The 20,694-nt window shown below is 47.1% G+C and overlaps 1 protein-coding gene across 6 annotated transcripts in view; it reads right to left on the minus strand.

Annotated features, from left to right (window-relative positions):
• The window catches only part of ADAM19 (ADAM metallopeptidase domain 19), a gene marked incomplete at its 3' end in the record, with an annotated part of 91,442 nt that overhangs the window by 23,751 nt on the left and 46,997 nt on the right, over positions 1-20,694 (minus strand). For 2 of the 6 annotated variants that reach the window (XM_079916547.1, XM_079916546.1), the window contains exons 6-13: positions 18,715-18,907; positions 17,975-18,040; positions 13,267-13,338; positions 9,736-9,902; positions 7,498-7,582; positions 6,670-6,809; positions 4,384-4,561; positions 836-925 (exon numbers count right to left, since the gene is read on the minus strand). In XM_079916547.1, coding sequence (XP_079772673.1) covers positions 836-925; positions 4,384-4,561; positions 6,670-6,809; positions 7,498-7,582; positions 9,736-9,902; positions 13,267-13,338; positions 17,975-18,040; positions 18,715-18,907 — 991 coding nt within the window. Of the gene's footprint in view, positions 1-835; positions 926-4,383; positions 4,562-6,669; positions 6,810-7,497; positions 7,583-9,735; positions 9,903-13,266; positions 13,339-17,974; positions 18,041-18,158; positions 18,185-18,714; positions 18,908-20,694 lie in introns of those variants that run through there. The other 4 variants (XM_079916550.1, XM_079916548.1, XM_079916549.1 and 1 more) reach the window with 4 other exon arrangements.

The following is a 20,694-nucleotide window of genomic DNA, read 5'->3' on the forward strand; positions in this document are numbered from 1 at the left end:
ATATATATATATACACACACACGTACACATTACATATGTATGTTACATAACCCACCAGCAAGGCCTAGGATTATACTTTTTAATCATACACATTAATATTTCTGCAATGAAATATAATATTCACTTTAAGTATGATTTTTTTTAAGATTATAATTAGACTCATGTCAATTCAGGTCAAATTTTGCCACCAATAAGTTAAAAAAATTTTTTTGAGTTTTCAGAACTTCCTAAATTTCAGAATTATAGATAAGAGACTGTAGACCTATAGTAATATTAGTGGTAAAAATGATGTGATCTTTCACATCAATATTAAGAGGGTGGGCTCCAGAGTCAGGTCAGCCTGGTTCAGCCTCCTCCTGCTGTGTGACCCCAGAGAAGCCACTTATCCCTTCTGAGCCCCAGTTTTCTCATCTTAAATTGAGGATATTAATACACATCTCATGGGGCTTTTATAAGGATTGAATGAGATGACATATATAAAATTCTCTGTACCATGCCTGGCACCTAATAAGCAATTCATTAATGTTAATCAAAACTGTGATGAAGACCATTATGAGTTCCAAATAAAAGCAAGCCTACTCTTTCTGGACACTTTTCTTTTTTTAATCTCCCATCTTCCAGGAGGCACACACAGCCCTCTGGGACGATCTGAACTCAGTGAGGCCCAATATAGAAAAAAGGTAAACTTTGTTCAAGGGCCCTTTCTAGCTCCATGTTTCTGAAACTTTGATGCCACCACTTCCCCAGGATAGAGGCTGAATCCTGGCCATTACCCCCCAGCAGACTCTTGGACTGTTAGGTCAGAACCCTGAGCAGGGAGGAAAGGGCCACTTACCTTACACCGGTGACAGCAGGAGCCATGGGCACACTCTGCCCCCTCTCTCAAGGTGCAATTAGAGGCATTGCAGCAGGGGTTATCACATTCCTGGGGAGGCAGTGGGAGGGGGCGTGAGCCTCTGGGGCAGCAGGGCAGGGATACAGGGGACTAGGCAGGGTGAGGGCCTTTACCCCCTACCCTGCCCCACAGGCCCCTGGGAAGTCTCCACCAAAAAATCACTTTATAGCTTTATCATTAAGGTAATAAGTATACATCGTAAAAACACACATATGCATAATCATCAGTAACACACAACTTGACACAACTACATTTTGTATTTTTCTAAGCACTTTCCTATATACACACAGACATATACTCATTTTATAAAATCATAGTATCCATACTGCTTTTTTTATTTTTTATTTTTATTTATTTTTTTATTTTTTGGTAAGCAGGCCTCTCACTGTTGTGGCCTCTCCCGTTGCGGAGCACAGGCTCCAGACGCGCAGGCTCAGCGGCCATGGCTCACGGGCCCAGCCGCTCCGCGGCACCTGGGATCTTCCCGGACCGGGGCCCGAACCCGTGTCCCCTGCATCGGCAGGCGGACTCTCAACCACTGCGCCACCAGGGAAGCCCCATACTGCTTTTAACATAATATGCCCATTTCTCCTTGTAATCATGGATTCTTCTAAAACATGGTTTTTAGCATAGTATTACATTATATGGAAATTCTGTGATTTGGTTTTCTCATCCCCAACACAACAACCAGAGACCATGTCTTCTACTGCTGTGCCCCCCACACTCCTAAACCTTACTATCTGATAAAAAGAGGCCATCAGGAGTCAGGGCATGCTGGAACAACTCCTGAACAATTTATGTCAGCCCCCGGGCCTGCTTCCCCAGACTTCTCTTGCCATCTGCTGCTCCTCCTCAACCCTCACTGGCCTGGACCCTTCTCTAGGGGTTCCATGCTCTCCTCTCTTCCTTCCTGCCCTACGGGTCCTGATTTGCTGACATACAGAATGAGATTTAAAAAGAGGACGGGACCCCCCCGGTGGCACAGTGGTTAAGAATCCGTCTGCCAATGCAGGGGACGTGGGTTCAAGCCCTGATCTGGGAAGACCCCACATGCCATGGAGCAACTAAGCCCACGCACCACAACTACGGAGCCTGTGCTCTAGAGCCCGTGAGCCACAACTACTGAGCCCACACACCACAACTACTGAAGCCCACGTGCCCTAGAGCCCATGCGCCGCAACAACAGAGCCCATGCCCTGCAACTACTGAAGCCCAAACATGCTAGGGCCTGCGTGCTGCAACTACTGAGCCCGCATGCTGCAACTACTGATGCCTATGGGCCTAGAGCCTGTGCTCTGCAACAAGAGAAGACACCGCAATGAGAAACCCACGCACCTCAACGACTGAGCCCACTTGCTGCAACTAGAGAAAGCCCGCACGCTGCAATGAAGACCCAACGCAGCCAAAAAATTAATTAATTAATTAATTATTTTTAAAAGATGACTTTTATCTACAAAACAGAAATAGAGTTACAGATGTAGAAAACAAACTTATGGTTACCAGCAGGTAAGGGGTAGGATAAATAGGGAGATTGGGATTGACATATACACACTACTCTCTGTATAAAATAGATAACTAATAAGAACCTACTGTATAGCACAGGGAACTCTACTCAATACTCTGTAACAGCCAATATGGGAAAGGAATCTAAAAAAGACTGGATATATGTATACATATAACTGATTCACTTTGCTGTACACCTGAAACTAACACAACATCGTAAATCAACTGTACCCCAGTAAAATTGGAAAAAAAAAAAAACAAAGATGATGAGATGCCCAGTGACTCCAAATGTCCCTATCACACCCCTACTATAGACACAGGCCCATCCATGGGTCCCTCACAGCAGGATTATGAGGCACAATTATGCCCATTTCACAAAAGGGGAAACCGCAACTCAGACAAGTCCAGTGGCTGCTCGAGGCACATACCTGGCAAGTGTTGGAGCCGAATTCAAGCCATGTCTGCCTGGGGCCCACCCCGTGCTTATTAACCATATCATAACTGTCACTGTCCAGGTCTGGCTTGTTGGAGAGACACATGCCACCACCTGACTACAGATACTCATCCACCTGTCTCCCCCTCAGAGAAGGAATAAGGGCACTTTGTTTCCATGAATCTCCTACCACCCTGGGCTGCAGGTAGACCTGTGTTCCTTCCCTTCTAGCACACCATGTTTCTTCTCACCCTAAGGCACGGTTCCTCCTCTAGCTGAAATGTGCCTTGGACTCCCTGCGCTCCTCGCTGACGCCTACCTCAGCCTTCGGCTATGGGGTCAGAGGTCACACTCCCACCCGAGTAGGGCAGTTCCCCTCACATTACATATACTCCTAGCATCATGCCATTGGCCCTCCTAGCACTTACCACAGTTGTGTTTCTACATTTTTGCAATTATTTGGTCAATGTGTGTTTCCCCCACTGGACTATACCCTCCATAAGGACAAGGACCACGTCTATTTTTTCTGCCTATCTATTTTCCTATCCCTGGCACATGACATAGTACCACATACTCAGTAAATATTTGTTGAATGAGACGCTCCTCTGAATATAAGCCAACTGGCCAAGCCCACTCACAGTCTGCTCTTCAACCCCACCGGGCCCTCCGTGATAATACAACTCTCTCCTTTCTGAAGGGTCTGGGCTGATCTCTCTGAACTCGTGGTGCGGATGGTGAGCCTTTAACTAGTTCTTGTTTTATTATGAAAGTTACGTGCTGGCATTAAAAAAAAGTCAAACCATGGAGAGGATTAGAAAATCAAATAGTCTTATCCCACATATACAGACCCTCAATCTCACCTGCATAGTTTATTCTGAATACATAAAATACTCACGCATTCTCCCACAAATTATTTTGCATGTTAACGTACATATTTTCATCCTTCAAAAAACAGATATGAAACTATTCAGTTCTGCTTTCTGCAGAACAGCGAGCATCTGTTAAAAGTGAGAGAGCTATGCTGTACGCCCACCACTCTCATTCTGAAGATTATAAGGAAGGAAAGAGCTTGTACACCAAGAGTTCTGCTCCTTCTTCCTTCTAGAAGCCCCTTTCAGACTTGCCAGTACTTCCTACATCCCCTTCCTTTCAATCATCTCTTCTCCAGGCCAAACAGCATGAGCTTGTTATTTTAAGCATCCTCGTAAGGCCCAGGTTCAAGTTCATATATCTGGCTGCATGGCCTTCAGAATAAATTCAGTGCAGCTGGAGGGCCAAGGAGGCCACCTGTGGCTTCACTGGCAAAGACTGTGGTTTCTGGGTAGACCTGATACTCACAGTCTGAACATAAACAATGTCAACTTCAAACCGGGAGAGTCCATAGACATGGTCCATATTTACCCCCCACATCTTATTTGTGACGGGGTCTTTGATAGCCACGTGTGTGCAGGAAATGCCTATGACTAATTTTTTGCTTGCATTCTCTTTAACCTTGAGATTTGAAGCCAATGCAAAGTCTTCCCCTCCCACTAGCACCAGCACAACAGCTTACCTCCTCCTCTCCACAGTCACACTCTTCCCCATCTTCCAGGTACCCATTTCCACATCTCTGGCCTCCATACAGCGTCCTGGTGTCCGGCATGTTGGAGAGACACATCCCTCCGCCTGACTGCAGATACCGGTCCAGCTCCTTCCTGTTGCATCTATTGAACACTCTGGGAAAGGGGTGCCTGGGAGAAGAACAAGGTTGGAATTAGCTGGGAGTCTGAGCATCAAGCAGCCAGAACAGCATCAATCCTGCCGCCCATGAGGCTGATTCCAGCTGGACTCAGACCCCTAGAGTCCCATATGCACATATATTCTGCCCGCCTAGAACATCACCTGTACATTAACATTCTAAGAATTAAGAAATATTAACCACCCCATAATGCTTTTTTTTCTCACGCCCCATGGAGGATTTACTTGAGAATTTGAAGCAACAATTTCAGCCCTTTTCATGAAGGAGTTGCAATAAATAAAGGATAACTAGTGTGTCACAATAGGTCTCTTGAGCCTTAGAGCTGAATAAAATACCAGCCAACCCAAACTCTTCCTGAAGCTGATATTAGATGGAGATTTTCTTAGAACAGAAGACCAGGCCAAAGAAGGCCAAGTTCAAGGGTTTAATTTCTTTGTTGGGCCAGTGATCTGATCTCTGTTCTAAGGATGCAGGCAGCACTCCAAACTCAACCAGCTAACTCACAAACACATGGTCTTTAATCACAAGAATATAAAAGGTCCTGGATCCCGCTATTGGGAAAAAGAATCAAAAGCCGCACACTCTCTGGCGGCAGGTCAGTACCACAATTTGGGTCTGTAAGGGAAGACTTATCCTGATCCCAATTCTCTAAACCAACTAAAGGTTAAACACTGGAGGGTTTTCTTCAGTTGTCAGGAATGTCACAAAGAACTTGTTACTAATAATTGTTAAACTATTGTTTAACAATTGTTTAACAATAATTGTTAAACTACTAAATTTTGTGAACAGCTTAAAAACAAATATAACTCTCTCAACCATTTGTCTACAGATATGCTTTTTAGATTGAGAGAGAAAGAGGTGGACTTAATGGTGAGCTCACAGGGATTTGAGAGTGACCCATGGAGTTGTCCCCTGCATGTCAACATCATCCTTTGTGCGTCACTTTCTCTGAGAAGTGAGGAGAAAGCAATGGACACTGGAGCTCCAAGAAAGCTGCATCTCCTATCTATCTATCTATCTATCTAATCTACTTATGTATTTAGGCTGCATTGGATCTTCACTGCTGTGTGCAGGCTTTCTCTAGTTGCGGCAAGCGGGGGCTACTCTTCGTAGCAGTACGCAGGCTTCTCACTGCGGTGGCTTCTCTTGTTGCAGAGCACAGGCTCTAGGCGCACGGGCTTCAGTAGTTGTGGCACACGGATTCAGTAGTTGTGGCTCTCGGGCTCTAGAGCGCAGGCTCAGTAGTTGTGGCGCACGGGCTTAGTTGCTCCGCGGCATGTGGGATCTTCCCGGACCAGGGCTCAAACCCGTGTCCCCCGCATTGGCAGACGGATTCTTAACCACTGCGCCGCCAGGGAAGCCCCTGCATCTCCTCTTGGAGACACACCATTCCCTAAGAAGCATAAGCAGACCCTAATGGTTTGGGGTGGGAGGAACACAAGCTCCCACCATGGTGCCTTCTGAAGAGTGACTAGGGTCCTGGAAGAACCCAGTGTTCTCTGCTCTCTGAGTCCAGGCACTGACTTTTAAGCAACTCCAGAATTCTCTTCAAAGGCTCTGGTTTAAAGACCCCTCACAGCTACAGGGAGATGGCGCTGCCTTGTCCTTATTCCTTGTGGTAAACACAGCCTGTAAATTCCCTGAGGAGTCACTGGGGGGGTGTGGGTGCTCCCCTTCCCTTTCCTCGTTCTGGAGGCCACCTCAGCACATTCAATCTGGCCCGAGGCATAACAGCACTGATCACACTTCGTTCACATGGAGGGATTAAGGACTGTGGCTGTTATAAATGGGTTCTCAGCAAAAATTCATGAAGTGGAAAAGACACACGTGGTTATGCCAATTTTATAGCTAAAGAACCCCAAGACAGAAACTAAGTATATCTAAGGTTACACCACACCAGACTTCCTGCTAGAAACCTGTGCTCCTTCCACACGATTGTTTTCTTGGTCTTCTTCCAATGCTTTTGTTGTCAAAACCCCCTTTTTCTTCAATGCCCCCGTTAGTATAACAGAGGCTCCCTGGGCCGGGAGCAACACGGGGGCCACACTGGCCTCTCGTGCTCTGCCGTCCTCCCCATCCTCACCTTCCTGCTTGACTCACCCGGTGGCGGCTGCCATGATGCACCCACCATCCGCCGCGCTGGCGGAGCAGCAATCCGCAGAATCATGGCTCATGCCGAAGTTGTGGCCCATCTCGTGGGCCATGGTGGCAGCCACGCCAATGGCATTCTCAGAGTGGTCCTGCTCAGGGAGACAGTTCAGGTCAAGGACATCTCCCCACTACAGCCCTGCCTCTCCTTTAGCCAAGCCTCACAGTCCTCCACTGATTGTACAATTGCTGTGCGTACAGGCTCGGTGACTAAAGCCCGTGCTCTTAACTACCCTGCTGCATCTGTCAATAAATACAGGTGGATGGAGGGGTGGACAGATAAATGGACAGCAGCCTCCTTGCTGTCTACTTCACAGGTCAGACATGAGTAGTCCAAACACTCCCACAAAGTCAGAGAGCACTTCAAAAGAGGGCAATAATTTCCTGTGACTCTGAGACAGGCTCTTGCTCCATAAAGGTATACAGAACAACATGAGACTTCAGATAAAAAAAAAAAAACATTTCATCTCTGTATCTTACAATTTCTCAACCCCTGGTCTGGAACATATAAGACATCTAGTGATGTATGATTAACGTAATTGCTTCAAGGTGTCTCCTGAGCTTGAAAATTGGGAATAAATTACAATAAATGAAAATTCATCCCTGAGTACCTCCACCTCTTAGAACGTAATGCCTTCATTTTAAACAACGGCCCTTCTTTATGTTCAATCTCTTTTTTCCTGCAACAATTAATACAAAATTATTCTTTATAAGATGACCTCCTGTCTTGTGGGGCAGTTCTCCACCTTCTGCAGCATCAATATATTGGCTGAGACTCACCATGTTGACCCCTCCAGACTGGTACACAGAGCACATGGCCATGAGGGGGGCCAGGCCGATGGTGGTGCCGTGGAAAGACATGCCCCTGCAGGAGGGAAGGAGAGAGGGTGACTGGAGTGGGGACCGAGAGGGCTGTTTCCATGTGCCCAGGAGTGGGTGGCCATCACGGCATTCCCTGGCCCTGCTGACATTCCCAGATCATTCCCAAGGGGACAGATCCCACTACTCTAGGCCAGCTGGACAACTTCCAGGTCACCACCCCTCTCACTTCCTCTCACCTACTCTCTCACTGCTCCAGAGAAACAGAAGAGAGAGCAAAAGTTCACTTCTTCCCACAATATGCCCGCAGCCCCATTCCCTGGAAGGAAATGGGCAGGGCTTGCAAAGCTGCATCCCATTCCTGCTGCAGAGGAAAAGGTCAGAGGGTGGGGATGAGGGAAGGGTGGCACAGGTTCTGAGGCTGAAGTGAATCATGCCCACTTCTGCCAGCTGCCAGGGTGCCCTGCCATATCCCTGGCTCTGTGGTATGTGTATGGGGAGGGGGGGCCAGGGCAGCAGCTGTGGGGGCTGATGCTTCATTCCTGCATCACTCTGGGGCCAAGGAAACAGATGTGTCCCATCAGGAGCCTCACAAAGTGCAGCTGGGTGCAAGGATGAACTGTTTCTGCCTTTGTTTTGCAACTGTGCTCCTAACCTGCCAACAGCCAGCTACATTCCCCCAGTTTAATACACGCTTTTCTCAGCTGTACGCATCCAGGGCAGGGGCAAGGGAATGAATAAAATACCAGTGTTTTCGTGCATACCACAAACATGAAATTTATTTAAAGCATCTACATGGAAGTTCATTACATCATGCTTTTATATCTCTGTGTTTGTCTTCTTACTTAGACCATGATATCTTAGAGAGTCAAGGCTATCTCATGTATTTTGGGGTCATTAGAACTTAGCAAAGAATCAGACACGTAGTGGGTGCTTAATACATGCTTGTTGAATTCAAGGCACACTTATCTTCAGAGAAACACTCTGCAAAAAAAATACATGCAGGGCTTCCCTGGTGGCGCAGTGGTTGAGAGTCCGCCTGCCGATGCAGGGGACACGGGTTCGTGCCCTGGTCCGGTAGGATCCCACATTGCTGCGGAGCGGCTGGGCCCGTGAGCCACGGCCGCTGAGCCTGCGCGCCGGGAGAGGCCACAACAGTGAAGGGCCCGTGTACCGCAAAAACAAAACAAACAAACAAACAAAAAAAACATGCGAAGCTCTATGACGCCCTACTGGTTATCTGATAAACTCACACAGGGCTCCGAGGAAGTCCTACTGGAAATTGGATTCAAGGTCTTGCCCAAAGGAGAACTCCAGGCTTTCAAAGATCAGGCCAAAGTTTTGGTAACCAAAGACTCTTCCTAGGTAAATGTGCTATCATGAAGTAAGCACTTGGGTTTGTGGTACGGCTATTTCCCCCGGTCTCTTTTAAAGAGTAAACAAAGGTTTAAATGATTGTTGTTTCAGAGATATTTAGGAAACAGGAAAAAAAATTGGTTTTATTATGTATGTGCCTTTTGTTGTAACTTCCTGAGAATATCTTTGGAAGTCAACACTAATAAATACTAGATAATCACCACGGGGGACTATCACGGGCCACCGCGACCCCCATCAGTTTCTGCTCTTTTCTCTCTGGGAATTGAACAAACTCCAACACATCCGCCCTCTCCCCCCAAGTCTCCCTCCCCCCAAACACACTATTCCTGCACCACCTGCCACTTGACTGTCTCGCAGTCGACCCTGAGCCCCTGGGAATGACGTGAACGACAGGCAGAGGAGGCCCCTCTCCTGTGCCTGCTTTGGGCGATTAACACCTGTTCTAGAACAAAGCGCCACGAAGATCAAGGTGAGCCCCTTAGAAAGTCTATTTCAAAGCAGCCATGACCAACAGTCACTCACTTCCCAAATACACACCCAACTGTTTCAGAGACTCAACTAAATATGTCTAAGGCTAATTGTCTTATTTGGGCTGTAAACACTTCTTGGGATTGCTATGACTCAGGCTTTTTAATATTTTCCTGGATATACTGGGTACGGAGCACACGCCTGAGGAACACTTCGTTACCTGGACTGGAGAGTAAGGATGGCTTAGTCCAGCCAACCTTCAGCACTGGGGAGAAAAGGGCAAACAGCACACGCACTGCAGGCAGGGGCTTTGCAGCCAAGGCCAAGGCAACACATACGGAAAAGGCTATTTACGTGATTAACTGTGCATTGTCATGGTTCTTCCAGGCGAGCAGCTTGCGCCTCCAGCTAAGAAATGACCAGAGGGTAGAGTACGGGTTCTCCGAAACTTCACACATATTTCCATGAGTCCACACTTCCAAGCCCACGAGGGCAATCCGGATATTCAAGGATCGGTAAAACTGAAAACACACAGAGAAGAGAGTCACAGCATCATCTGTCAACACCACTTGAGGTTATGAGCCCCTTCCTAGCCCAAGCGCTCAGAGCACAGATTCCAGATTTCTCTTCTATACATGCCTCCAAGGGGAAGAGGGAACACGTGTTGCTCTTCACCTTCTCAGAAGGGGGACATCCTGAGACAGGCACGACATCCTAAGAGAGGCTCTGCCCCTGGTGGCAGAGATGGGGTGACTTAGCTTAGAGAAATGAAGACCGAGATAGGACACAGAGTTGCTTTCAGACATGCACGGGGTTCTCATGTGGAGAAAGGATCAGCATTTTTGCACATGAGCCTAAAGCGGGGCTCAGTCCATAGGTAAAAAAGACAGGAAGACATTTCATTTCAAACAGGAAAAAAGCTTTCAAAGTGAGCTAAGCCACGCTGTCATCTATAATAAGGACCTTTGGCCCAGGTGTCTGGTACAATTATCCCTCCCAATTCCTTTACGGCCCTTATCATTTTTATACATGTCTAAAAAGTTCTCTTGTATATGCATTTTCAAAACAACTTTATTGAGGTATAATTTACATATCACAGCATCCACCCATTTTAGGTGTACAGCTCAATATTTTTTAGTAAACTTACCAAGTTGTAAAGTGATCACCATAATCCAATGTTAGACTATTGTCATCACACCAAGATCCCTTATGTCCACTTACCATCATTGCCCATTTTCACCCCCAGACCTGGGCAATCACTAATCCACTTTCTGTCTCCACAGATTTGCCTTTTCCAGACATATTCTATAAATGAAATTATACAATATGTAGTCTTTTGTTATTTCTTTCATTTAGCATGTTTCTGAGATTCATCCATCTTGTAGCCTGTATCAGGCTGCCATTCCTTTTTATTGCTGACTAGTATTCCATTGTGCGGATATATTAATGGATTTATTGGAAGACGTCTCCGACTCATTTTGGAAGTAAATGGGTGTAAATGAAATACGGGTAGATAGATGTGCTTACTTTGAAAATTTCCTTCCCCATCACTGGGGGTTTTTGGGTTTTGTGAAGGATGCCATAAGCAGGTTGCAAGCTTTAGGTTGCAAAGGTCCCAGATAATCTTCAGGATTTTGTCCAACCCAGAGATCCTGAAATTCTATACACGAGCCTTGATCCTTGGGCTCCTTAAGGCTAGAGCTACGCCTAACTTTCATGACACAGTATATTTCATCTCACACACACATAGCAGGAAGAGGGTTTTCCTTAAAGCAAAGTACTGGAAGGCGTAGGTACAAGGAATTCTTTGACTGGACTATCCCAGAGAATACTGAGACAGCAATTTAAAAAAAAAAAAAATTGCAGGTAAACCTAGGTCATGTGAGCAGGAGATGCCATCTTAATTCGAAAGTGGCAGGTACTGCCCCAAGGTAAATATAACAATCATAGCACCAATGCTTATCAAGTGCTTTCTATGTATTAAGCACTGAGGCCTAGAGAAGTTCAGTAACTTGCCAAAGTCTCAGCAGGAAGCTGGCAGAGCCAGGATTAAGGTCCGGATTATTAGACCTCAGAGTCTAATCATGACGACACTACACTGCTGAAGTGCTACCATATTTACACATCCAGAGAATCAACTTGCCCCCAAGAAACTGTGATGTAAATGGGCTCCAGATTCAGCAGAGTATCAGTTGATTTCAATGGAAATTTTGATTTTCCTGTTTTATGCTAGGTCAATCATTACAGAAAATAAAGGGTTTGGATTTCAAGTTGAACTTGCTTCACTAGGGAGCTTTTTGAGGACTTAAACTTGGCTTTTTTCACAGTTAAGGAAAAACATTTTTGATTGGGTTCATGATTCAGCTGATTAGTGCAGTGCATTCCAGTTTTAGTTCCATAATAGTTCAGTTCAAGTAGGTGGGTCAGCAAGCCTCAGAGAAGTGAGTTTGCCTTCCCTAACCCCAGCCGGGAGTGACTAACCTCAGCTGCAGATGAGATAACCGAGACTGCTTCACAGAGCAGACCAGCTGGCAAGGCTGGGGGCCTTCCAGCAAGGATGTGGTTTGCTAACGCCTCTCTTCTCCTTCCACTTTTCACCAGCACCACTGGTTCAATCACCCAGACCAGCTGCAGAATCTACATAGCGGAGACCCAGCCAAGTCTCCCACCTGCAGCATCTCCAGAACAATAGATGTCACATGGGGGATAACATGGTCTACCCCCAGGGAAACAAGCTTTTCTTGTTTTCCCAGATGCTGAGTGTTTGGGTTGTGGGATCATTTAGATGTTATTGCTGAGTGAACTGAAGGCTAGAGAGAGGACTGGACTGTGTCCCTGGAGTCCTTCCTTCCAGGAAATGCCAGTGTTTGACTTTCACCAGGCACCAAACACCGACCAGCGTTTCCAGAGTCATCTACGGCAAAAACACAGGGCATAGACCTGCCCATCCAATGACTTCAGTACGCTACCAAATTTGCTTGTAAATCCCTAAAAATATTTGTTCTCTTCCTTATCCTCTAATATTTTTTTAAAAAAAGAAAAAAAATATATATATATATATTCCCCCTTGAGACCTGGGATCCAGGAATCCCTAGCAGGCCCAGAGTTAAGGTTCAGAAGTTCTGTGAGTGCCCTGAAACTGTACAATAAATGTGATCAGATTCTCAGAGACCTGCGATCCCAAACATTAAAATCTACTTTTTAAAACTATTTACCACTCGCCTATCAAGAGGCCACTGTCATTCTAGGTTACCTCTTCTGCATTTTGCACTCTTTCATATAAACAAAGTATTTCCAAGTCCCAGACCAGCCTATTCTAGTAAAATTCAAGAATCTGGGTATTTCCTAAGAGCTTGTTTAAAAGAGCCTGACCTAGGAAAGTTAACCAACTGCATGGCTTTTCTAAGAGACAAACCCAAATGATTTTAGAACTGTTTTACAGATGGAGATTACACAGATTGACCCCAAACCACCCACTCCTCAACTTTTAAGGCAGGGATGAGGGGAAGGGGGTCAGAGGACAGCACTCTGGGTCCTCACCCCTGCTTCAGCTTAGAGGCGCCTGTTGTCATCGGACTTCTATATTAGACATTGGAAAAAGGATTCCATCAGAAAAACAAAAACAATCCAAAGCTCTTGATTTAAATCAACCCCTCATTTTGTAAATTAAAAAACAAAACAGCAACCCAAACAAGACAAGTTACTTGGCTAGGTCCATGCAGTTGACGGTCTGGTCGTGACCACTGAGCTTCGGCTGCATCGCTACTGCCTCCCAGAAGCTGGTGGGGCGGCCAGTCGAGCAAGAGGCAAGTCAGGTGTGATCTCCTGTCCTGCAGCTCCTCTAAGGTGCTGGCACCTTTCCCACAAGGACACACCTGGTCTCACCTTATCAACGTAATTGGCGATCTCCATGAGCTTGTGTTTGGTGGCGTCCTGGTCTCGTCGATTCTTCTGAAACTAAATGGGGCAAGCAGAACTAGGTGAGACCCCAGAACCCTTCCCAGGACCCCTCGTGTGCCCCATTACTGGTCTTTGAATTCCTTTTCATTTTCTTCTGTCTTCTATGACGACTATCTCCCTGACACATAGTGTCAGCTTGGGAGGGCAGAACGTGGGTCACATCCATCTTGGTACCTCCAACTACTAGCTCAGTTCCAGGCACACGGTAGGCATGTTAACAGTTGTGCAGTGAACTGAACTGTCTTCCTCCAGCCTGTGAAGTCAACCTTGTTCTCCTGTCCTCCTAATTACAAGGCCTCCTGCAAACTTCCACTGGGGCTTAGAAGAGGGACCAATCCAATCCTTGCCTCGGTCATCACCCCAGCATGGAGCCGCCATCACAGGGATCTCACAAGGCCTCCGTGCACGTGATTAGTCAACATGGTCAAATTGTTGCTGAACAACTGCAGTGTGTAAGGCACTGCACTTGGTGCGGGGTAGGATACAAAGTGTGTGGTCCTGGTCCTAGCCTTGAAGGAGCTTCAGTTAAAACACAGAGCGGACCAGAAATAACAACAATGGCAGATGCTATATTTAAGCAGTATGAAATAGAAACGGGCTGAGAAAACCTGCACAGAAATAACTGCAACAGGAGGCTGCGTGAATGACACAAAATGAGTGCTGGCAATGAGGATCATAAAACCTTGGGAAATAGGCTTCATCTAGGCACGATACTCAGATCAACTAGCAATGCCTTCCACAGTGAGAAGAATTCTAAGACTGCAAGGGGCTCGGCAGCAAACAGTGCTGTGCTCCATCAGAAATATCTGCCGTGGGCAGCAGGAGGGGCACATTTCTGTAGGTAGCCTCACTTAATCACGCCTGCTTCAAAAGGGTAGATCACGGGCTTCCCTGGTGGCGCAGTGGTTGAGAGTCCGCCTGCCGATGCAGGGGACACGGGGTCGTGCCCTGGTCCGGGAGGATCCCACGTGCCATGGAGCAGCTGGGCCCGTGAGCCATGGCCGCTGAGCCTGTGCGTCCGGAGCCTGTGCTCCGCAACGGAAGAGGCCACAACAGTGAGAGGCCCGCGTACCGCAAAAAAAAAAAAAAAAAAAAAAAAAAGGGTAGATCACTTTCAGCTGCAATGATGAAGGAAAGCTTCACAGCATAAAGATAAAACTTGCTACAACTGAAACCTAAATTTGAAAATGATGGGTACGTCCTATATGCTGCCATTGTTACACAGAACCTGGGTACCTATCTGATTTACCTTGTGTACACACGATATATGTTACTTCAGTCCAAACCTTCACGTCCTTCCTCCACTGCATCCCACAAGAATATACAAGAAAGAAATGAAAAGAACAGCCAAATAAAACACCCTGGGATATTTGTCCAGATGGGGGTGTGTCTCAGCCACGATAGGGGGAGAAACGCACCGTTTCCTATTCTCCCACTGCTTCTGGACCTTCCTGGGCCTCCTGGGAACCGTGACTCATCAGAACTGCAATCGTCTCACTTTCACCATTGCTTTCTATGGAGTTAAATTCAATGTAAGATCCTGGGACTTAGACCTTTCCAAGGTGTTAATCCTGAAGTTTCTCTTTACTCAGTCATCCCATTTCTAAACTCGTCTCACAGGCACAGAAAGTGCTGCAGCATTTAGGGAGTATTTATTAGAACATCAGAGTCAGACTTCATTGTCTTTCAGATATATTAATCCTATCTTCAAACAGCTGCCCGATAATACCACCATAGTTTTAAGGAATGTACCATGCTATCCTGAAGAGCCTCAGGCAAGAGTCAGCAAACTTTCTGCAAATGGCCAGACTGTAAATATTTTAGGCTTTGCAGCCATAAAGTCTCTACCACAACTACTCAACTCTGCCATTGTAGCTCAAAAGCAGCCATGGACAACACATGCAGCGGTAGGCATGGATACGTTCCAGTAAAACTTTATTTATAAAAACCCGGAGTGGGCTGGATTTGACCATGGGCTATAGTTTACAGACCTCTGATGTAAAGAAAAGAGTATCTCCCACTTACACTTTCTGGGCTGACACAGGCCTTAAAACACGGTGCATCACCTGGTCTTTCCCAGCTGCCCCACATTCTGTCTGTATCTTGAAAAGTCCTTGGCATACCTGTTCTCACAGCTGCCCTGTCTCCTCCTCCAAATCCCATCTTGCTCTTCCCCCACCTGGATCTCCCATTTCACCTAAGGAATGAATAAACTGAGAACCACCCCCCAGGTGCTCCCACCTAGGCCCAGGGAGCTGCATGGTCATTTTTACTGCTGAAAACCCTCTCTCCAGGCAGCAACCCCATCCATGTCTCTGCTCCCTGTGCTAAGCCCAGAGCCCAGAGGTGAAGCCTGGCCTGTCTCAACACCAGGTTATAAATCACAGATAAGGCGCCCTCCTCTTCCCTGTCTGCCGTCCTCTCAGATTAATTAATTGTCAGGAATACATTTCTGCCCGCGGAGGATGAGAGGCCACTTGGAGAGGGAGTGGGGGAGGAGGTGGTGAGGGGGGCAGGGGTTTGTGAGCCTGTGAGCCCAGCCTGGCCTATTACTTCCCCACCCACGCCTGCCCAGGACCTGAGTAGTGAGCACATTCCCTATCCACCATCCACTGAGCTGCATGAATCATGGCCTGTGGGCAGCACCTATGGGGCGCTGCTGGAGACCCTCCCTCTAGAACAGGAAGACGGCTCTATGCACAGCACAGTTCTGGAGGCACCTTGGGCGCACACTTTTCCTTTCGGGGGTTTGCAGTGACCCTGGAGGTCAGGAGACTGAAGATGTCCGATCCTCACCCCACCCCCGCTTCTCCAGCTTTCAGACTCACACCCAGTGGGTTTTAAATCCCCACACCAGGAGTCGTCTGGTGAGAGTGCAAGGCCGAGGGGGAGCATCACCCCACCTTTCCATTAGAGCAGCTGTGTTTCTATATGCTTAACTATCGGGGTCCCAGGAGCTTTCATCTGAACAAAGGATTCTGCAGCACACACAAAAAAAGGTTCGAAACCACTGTATTAGAGGATCTCAAGATGTCCCGGAGCCGGGGAAGCTCAGCTCTCTTCCAGCAACCCTCCCACTATGGCAGTTCTGTTAAGCAGGGGCCAGCGCCATTAGCATCCCCCATGACTGCACAGCTGCTGCTTTTAAATCACTTAGGATTTTGCTCCCCACACCACTCCCCCATCCTACACACACACCAGTCTTTGGAAAGGAAAACAAAAGGAAAAAAAAAAAAGAAAGAAAGAAAGGCTGCTGGAAAAACCAATACCGACACCAATTAAAAAGCAAAACTCCTCTCAAAGGAGAACAAGATGTTTCCTCGGGGCTTCCCTGGTGGCGCAGTGGTTAAGAATCCGCCTGCCAATGCAGGGCACACGGGTTCAAGCCCTGGTCCGGGAAGAACCCACATGCCACGGAGCAACTAAGCCCGTGCGCCACAACTACTGAAGCCTGCGCTCTAGAGCCCATGGGCCACAACTACTGAGCCCACGCCACAACTATTGAAGCCTGCACTCTAGAGCCCGTGCTCTGCAACAAGAGAAGCCACTGCAGTGAGAAGCCCGCGCACCACAACGAAGAGTAGCCACCACTCGCGGCAACTAGAGAAAGCCCGCGCGCAGCAACGAAGACCCAACGCAGCCAAAAATAAATAAATAAAATTGAAATATATATATATATATATATATATATATATATATATATATATATATATATATAAAACAAAAGATGTTTCCTTGGCCTGGGAAAGCCCTTCACCTCCGCGTCTCTGCGCAGTTAACGACTCCGTGTCCTTGCAGACACTCAAGGGCCACCTCCTCCTGCCACTAACACTGGAAGGCAGCTCTTCCAGCGCGAAGTCTAGTATTCTTCCCCCTTCCCTGCACTGCCTCCAGGATCTGTGCTGCGGAATTGCTCCTCTGGGGGAGCCGCTCACTAACCCATTTGGATGGTATGTGACAGATGGGAACTGTGATGAGTTCTGTCAGAAAGGGAGCCCCAGGCGAGGTGCAGTGTGAGAACGTGGGGAGTGCTCAGCTCATCTGACCTTCCATGCCCAGAAGATATGTCAGTTCTGTGGTTGAGCCACTACATAAAGTGAGAATGAGCTAAAATACGGCTAATTTAGGCAAATATGGGCCGTAGGGCCTGAATCCATTCTTTAGGAGTCAGCTTCAACGCCACTGCCTTGGGAAGCTTTTCCCAATTCATTATCTGCACTCTAATCCTCTACAATGAACCATCCTGTAGCAGTCATCACACTTGGAACTGGAGAGTTTTTGTGCTGCTACTGTAAACCCTGTGATGTGAGGGGCAGGTCTATCTCTATTCTCCCAAAGAATAAGCACCAAAACCTAAGGGTCTTCAGACCCAGTCTAAGAAATGTTAACCCAAATAACATCCTTTATCCTGATGTTCTGATTAATGCACTGAGCTGGAAGAGACTTCTCCTTGTTTTTTTCCCAACTATGTTTAAAATAGCAAAAAGAGCCCTTGGTCAGATTTAAGGTCAAAATCACATGACAAACCGGAAAAAGAGGAATGCTTTAGTATTTCCCCAAAGCAGTTTGAAGGCTGGAATGGAAGCTATCAAGAGAGCAATTTTTCTGCTAAAACCCATTGCCTCCCCCTTACCTCTTCATAATCAGCCACAAGGTAAAGCTCCACATACTTCATGGAGTGTAAATCTTCCCTTTTCATCTAAGAAAGAGACATAAGCAGATCAGAGCTATAGAAATGGCGGACTTGACCTCATTTCAAAAAACTGCTCAGAAATGGTGCAGTTAATAAGCAGCGGCCCTCCTTACTAAATTTGTACCTGGGATCTAGAGACAACCCCAGCTATGGTCGCTTCATCATCACCCTCACTACACCTTCCGCCCGCCATCTTGGTTATCGCGGGAGGCTGCTCTGGGACAGCGGGTCCGGTCCTTTAGTCTCCAGAAATAACGAGCTGGCTGCCTAGTGCAGACAGAACAGAGGCTGACATACCGTGAGGGAACATGCTGACAGTCAAGTTCCCAAAAGACATTTAAACCACATACCTCTATTTTCGGTATAAATAAATACAAGCATTTTGTGCACATGGTTAAGTGGCTATTCCAAAAAGGGAGGCGTATATTTTTTTCTCACATTTTAAAGTTTCTGAAATCAGCACCTTATTTTAAAGGTAGTAATGTTTTCCCCCAAAGCTGTTATTCTGTCGAAAACAAGGGTTTCTCACACTCAACAATGACTTAGACTAAGAGGAAAAAGCTATTTCCTCCTTCTTAGCCATCTCCCTTTAATTTAGAAATACTCCTGGATCCAAGGTAAGGGTCCTCAGAAGGGACAAGCCTATCCCCAGGCTAACTCCTGTGCTAAGAAAAACTCACCCTGCGAGGTCGCTTCTTGGTCTGGTTTGTAAACTGAGGGACCCAGTCCCTGGCGGTGGGCTTGGAGTGCTCGAACCCACAGTTCCTGGGGGGAAGCTTGAGATGTTCGGATCTGTAAATAAGGTGGTAGCCCTCGCTGTCAGGGAGGGGCTCGATGATGTAGCTGAGGTTACTGCTCACCATAATCAGTCCTCTGTTGACGGGAGAAATAGAATCTCTGGTCAAAGATTATGGTCCTGGAAAAGTCCCTTGCTCAGGCCTCAGTTTCCCCCTATAAAAAATTTCACAGTTGGTTTTGATCATTGCTTCTTAATCTTATTATGGGGTCATGCACTCCTTGGTGAGAATCTGACGCAAACTCAGACTTCCTCTCCAGAGAAATGCACATGTACGTGAGATGTGGTGCACGGTTTCAGGGTACAAAAGCATATCACAGAGAAGCTTGAAGGTTCTAAAAGGGCTGGACCAGGGACAGTTCATACTCATAAAGGATGGCAGGACTAGGATTCCAAAAAGCCTCCCAAACCCAAACATAGCATACAACAGATCACAGGTCAAAACTTGATAGACGGAGAAAAAGACAGTCTGGTGACTGGAGGAAGAATGCTGGCCTGAGGATGAGGAGACCCAAGTTCTAATCTTAGCTCCAACATTAAATTGCCAAATGCTCTTCAACAAGCCTCTTCAAACACTCCAAGCCTCAGTTTCCCCAAGTGTAAATGCAAATGATAATTTTCTAACTTCACAGGACTCTTGGGATGATTAAATGGAAAGACAAGTGTCCTTGCTCTTGGAAACCAAAGCTAGAGACATCACTGATGGCATGCCTACCAGCCCCAATTTCCCTGTGTCAGCAAGGCAGCTCTGCGGTGAGGTGACACCCACAACCAAGCATGTATGACTACTCTTTTCTCTGGGTTACAGATACTAGCCTTGAGCTCAGAATAAATATGTGTGTTCATTCATTATATTTTTTCATTCACTGAACCCTTACTCTGTATTAGATGTAATCTAGACATAATCCCTGCCCTTGTGTAATTCACATTCCATTGGAGGACAGACATTCATTCCACAAATACTTCCTGAGCTGCTGCTATGTGCCAGGCATCGTGCTAGTTGCTGAGGACGGACTAGTGAACGGGACAGACAAGATGCCTGCCCTCACGGAGCTTAGAGTCTGAACAGGGGAATAAATCACTACAGTATGTTAACAGAAAAGGCAAAAAGCTTTCATCGCCCTTAACACTGATGTTGGATGCTGCTGCCTGGGGTGCTGCATCAATGAGGCTTCTGGGCGCTTTATCTGGACTCGGTGAGAAAGAGTGCACAGCTTATCACCAATCGCTATCACCAATAATCAATGGAAGGGACAGCAGAGGCCCCCGTAGCAGGTATTTGCCATCCTTGACACCGTGAGATGAAAACTAGAGCAAGGGAATGTTATCAGGGCCCTGGGGAAGGAAGGTCCCAGCAATGTACCCCAGGGACCCCACATCATTTCGTGTGCTCCAAAACCTCAGGCTCTATCCATCCAGAAATTTCAAAAGGTAAAGTGTAGCCAAGTCAGTCTTTGCCACTCCAAACTGGCAGGACCTCTCTTCGGCTGTCTCGGCTTCCATCCCTGCCCCTAGCACCTCCGGATCCCCGCCCAGGTTTTGCCCTTTGGAAAGAGCCTGTGATGCTCTCAGGAGAGACAGCGCCAGGCCCTGATCAGCAGCAGTCCTTCCTGGAATCCATCCCTGGTTGACCTCATTCCGGTGCCAGGGAGCCTGACGACTTCCCGGCTACCTCATCCAGGCTGACGCAGCAATCCCAGACCAGCCCCCCGGCGGGACGCCCAATGGGCTGCCTGTGCAGCTGGGGGTGAGAGTGGAACAAACAGCAAGGGTCACATCCGCTCCTGAGTCCGGACGGGAAAGGGCAGAGGGCAGAGCTGCTGTGGGCATCCTGTTCTCAAGCTATCTTCTCATCTTGGCTGAC

Source organism: Stenella coeruleoalba, assembly GCF_951394435.1.
Source record: "Stenella coeruleoalba genome assembly, chromosome: 3".
NCBI lineage: Eukaryota > Metazoa > Chordata > Mammalia > Artiodactyla > Delphinidae > Stenella > Stenella coeruleoalba.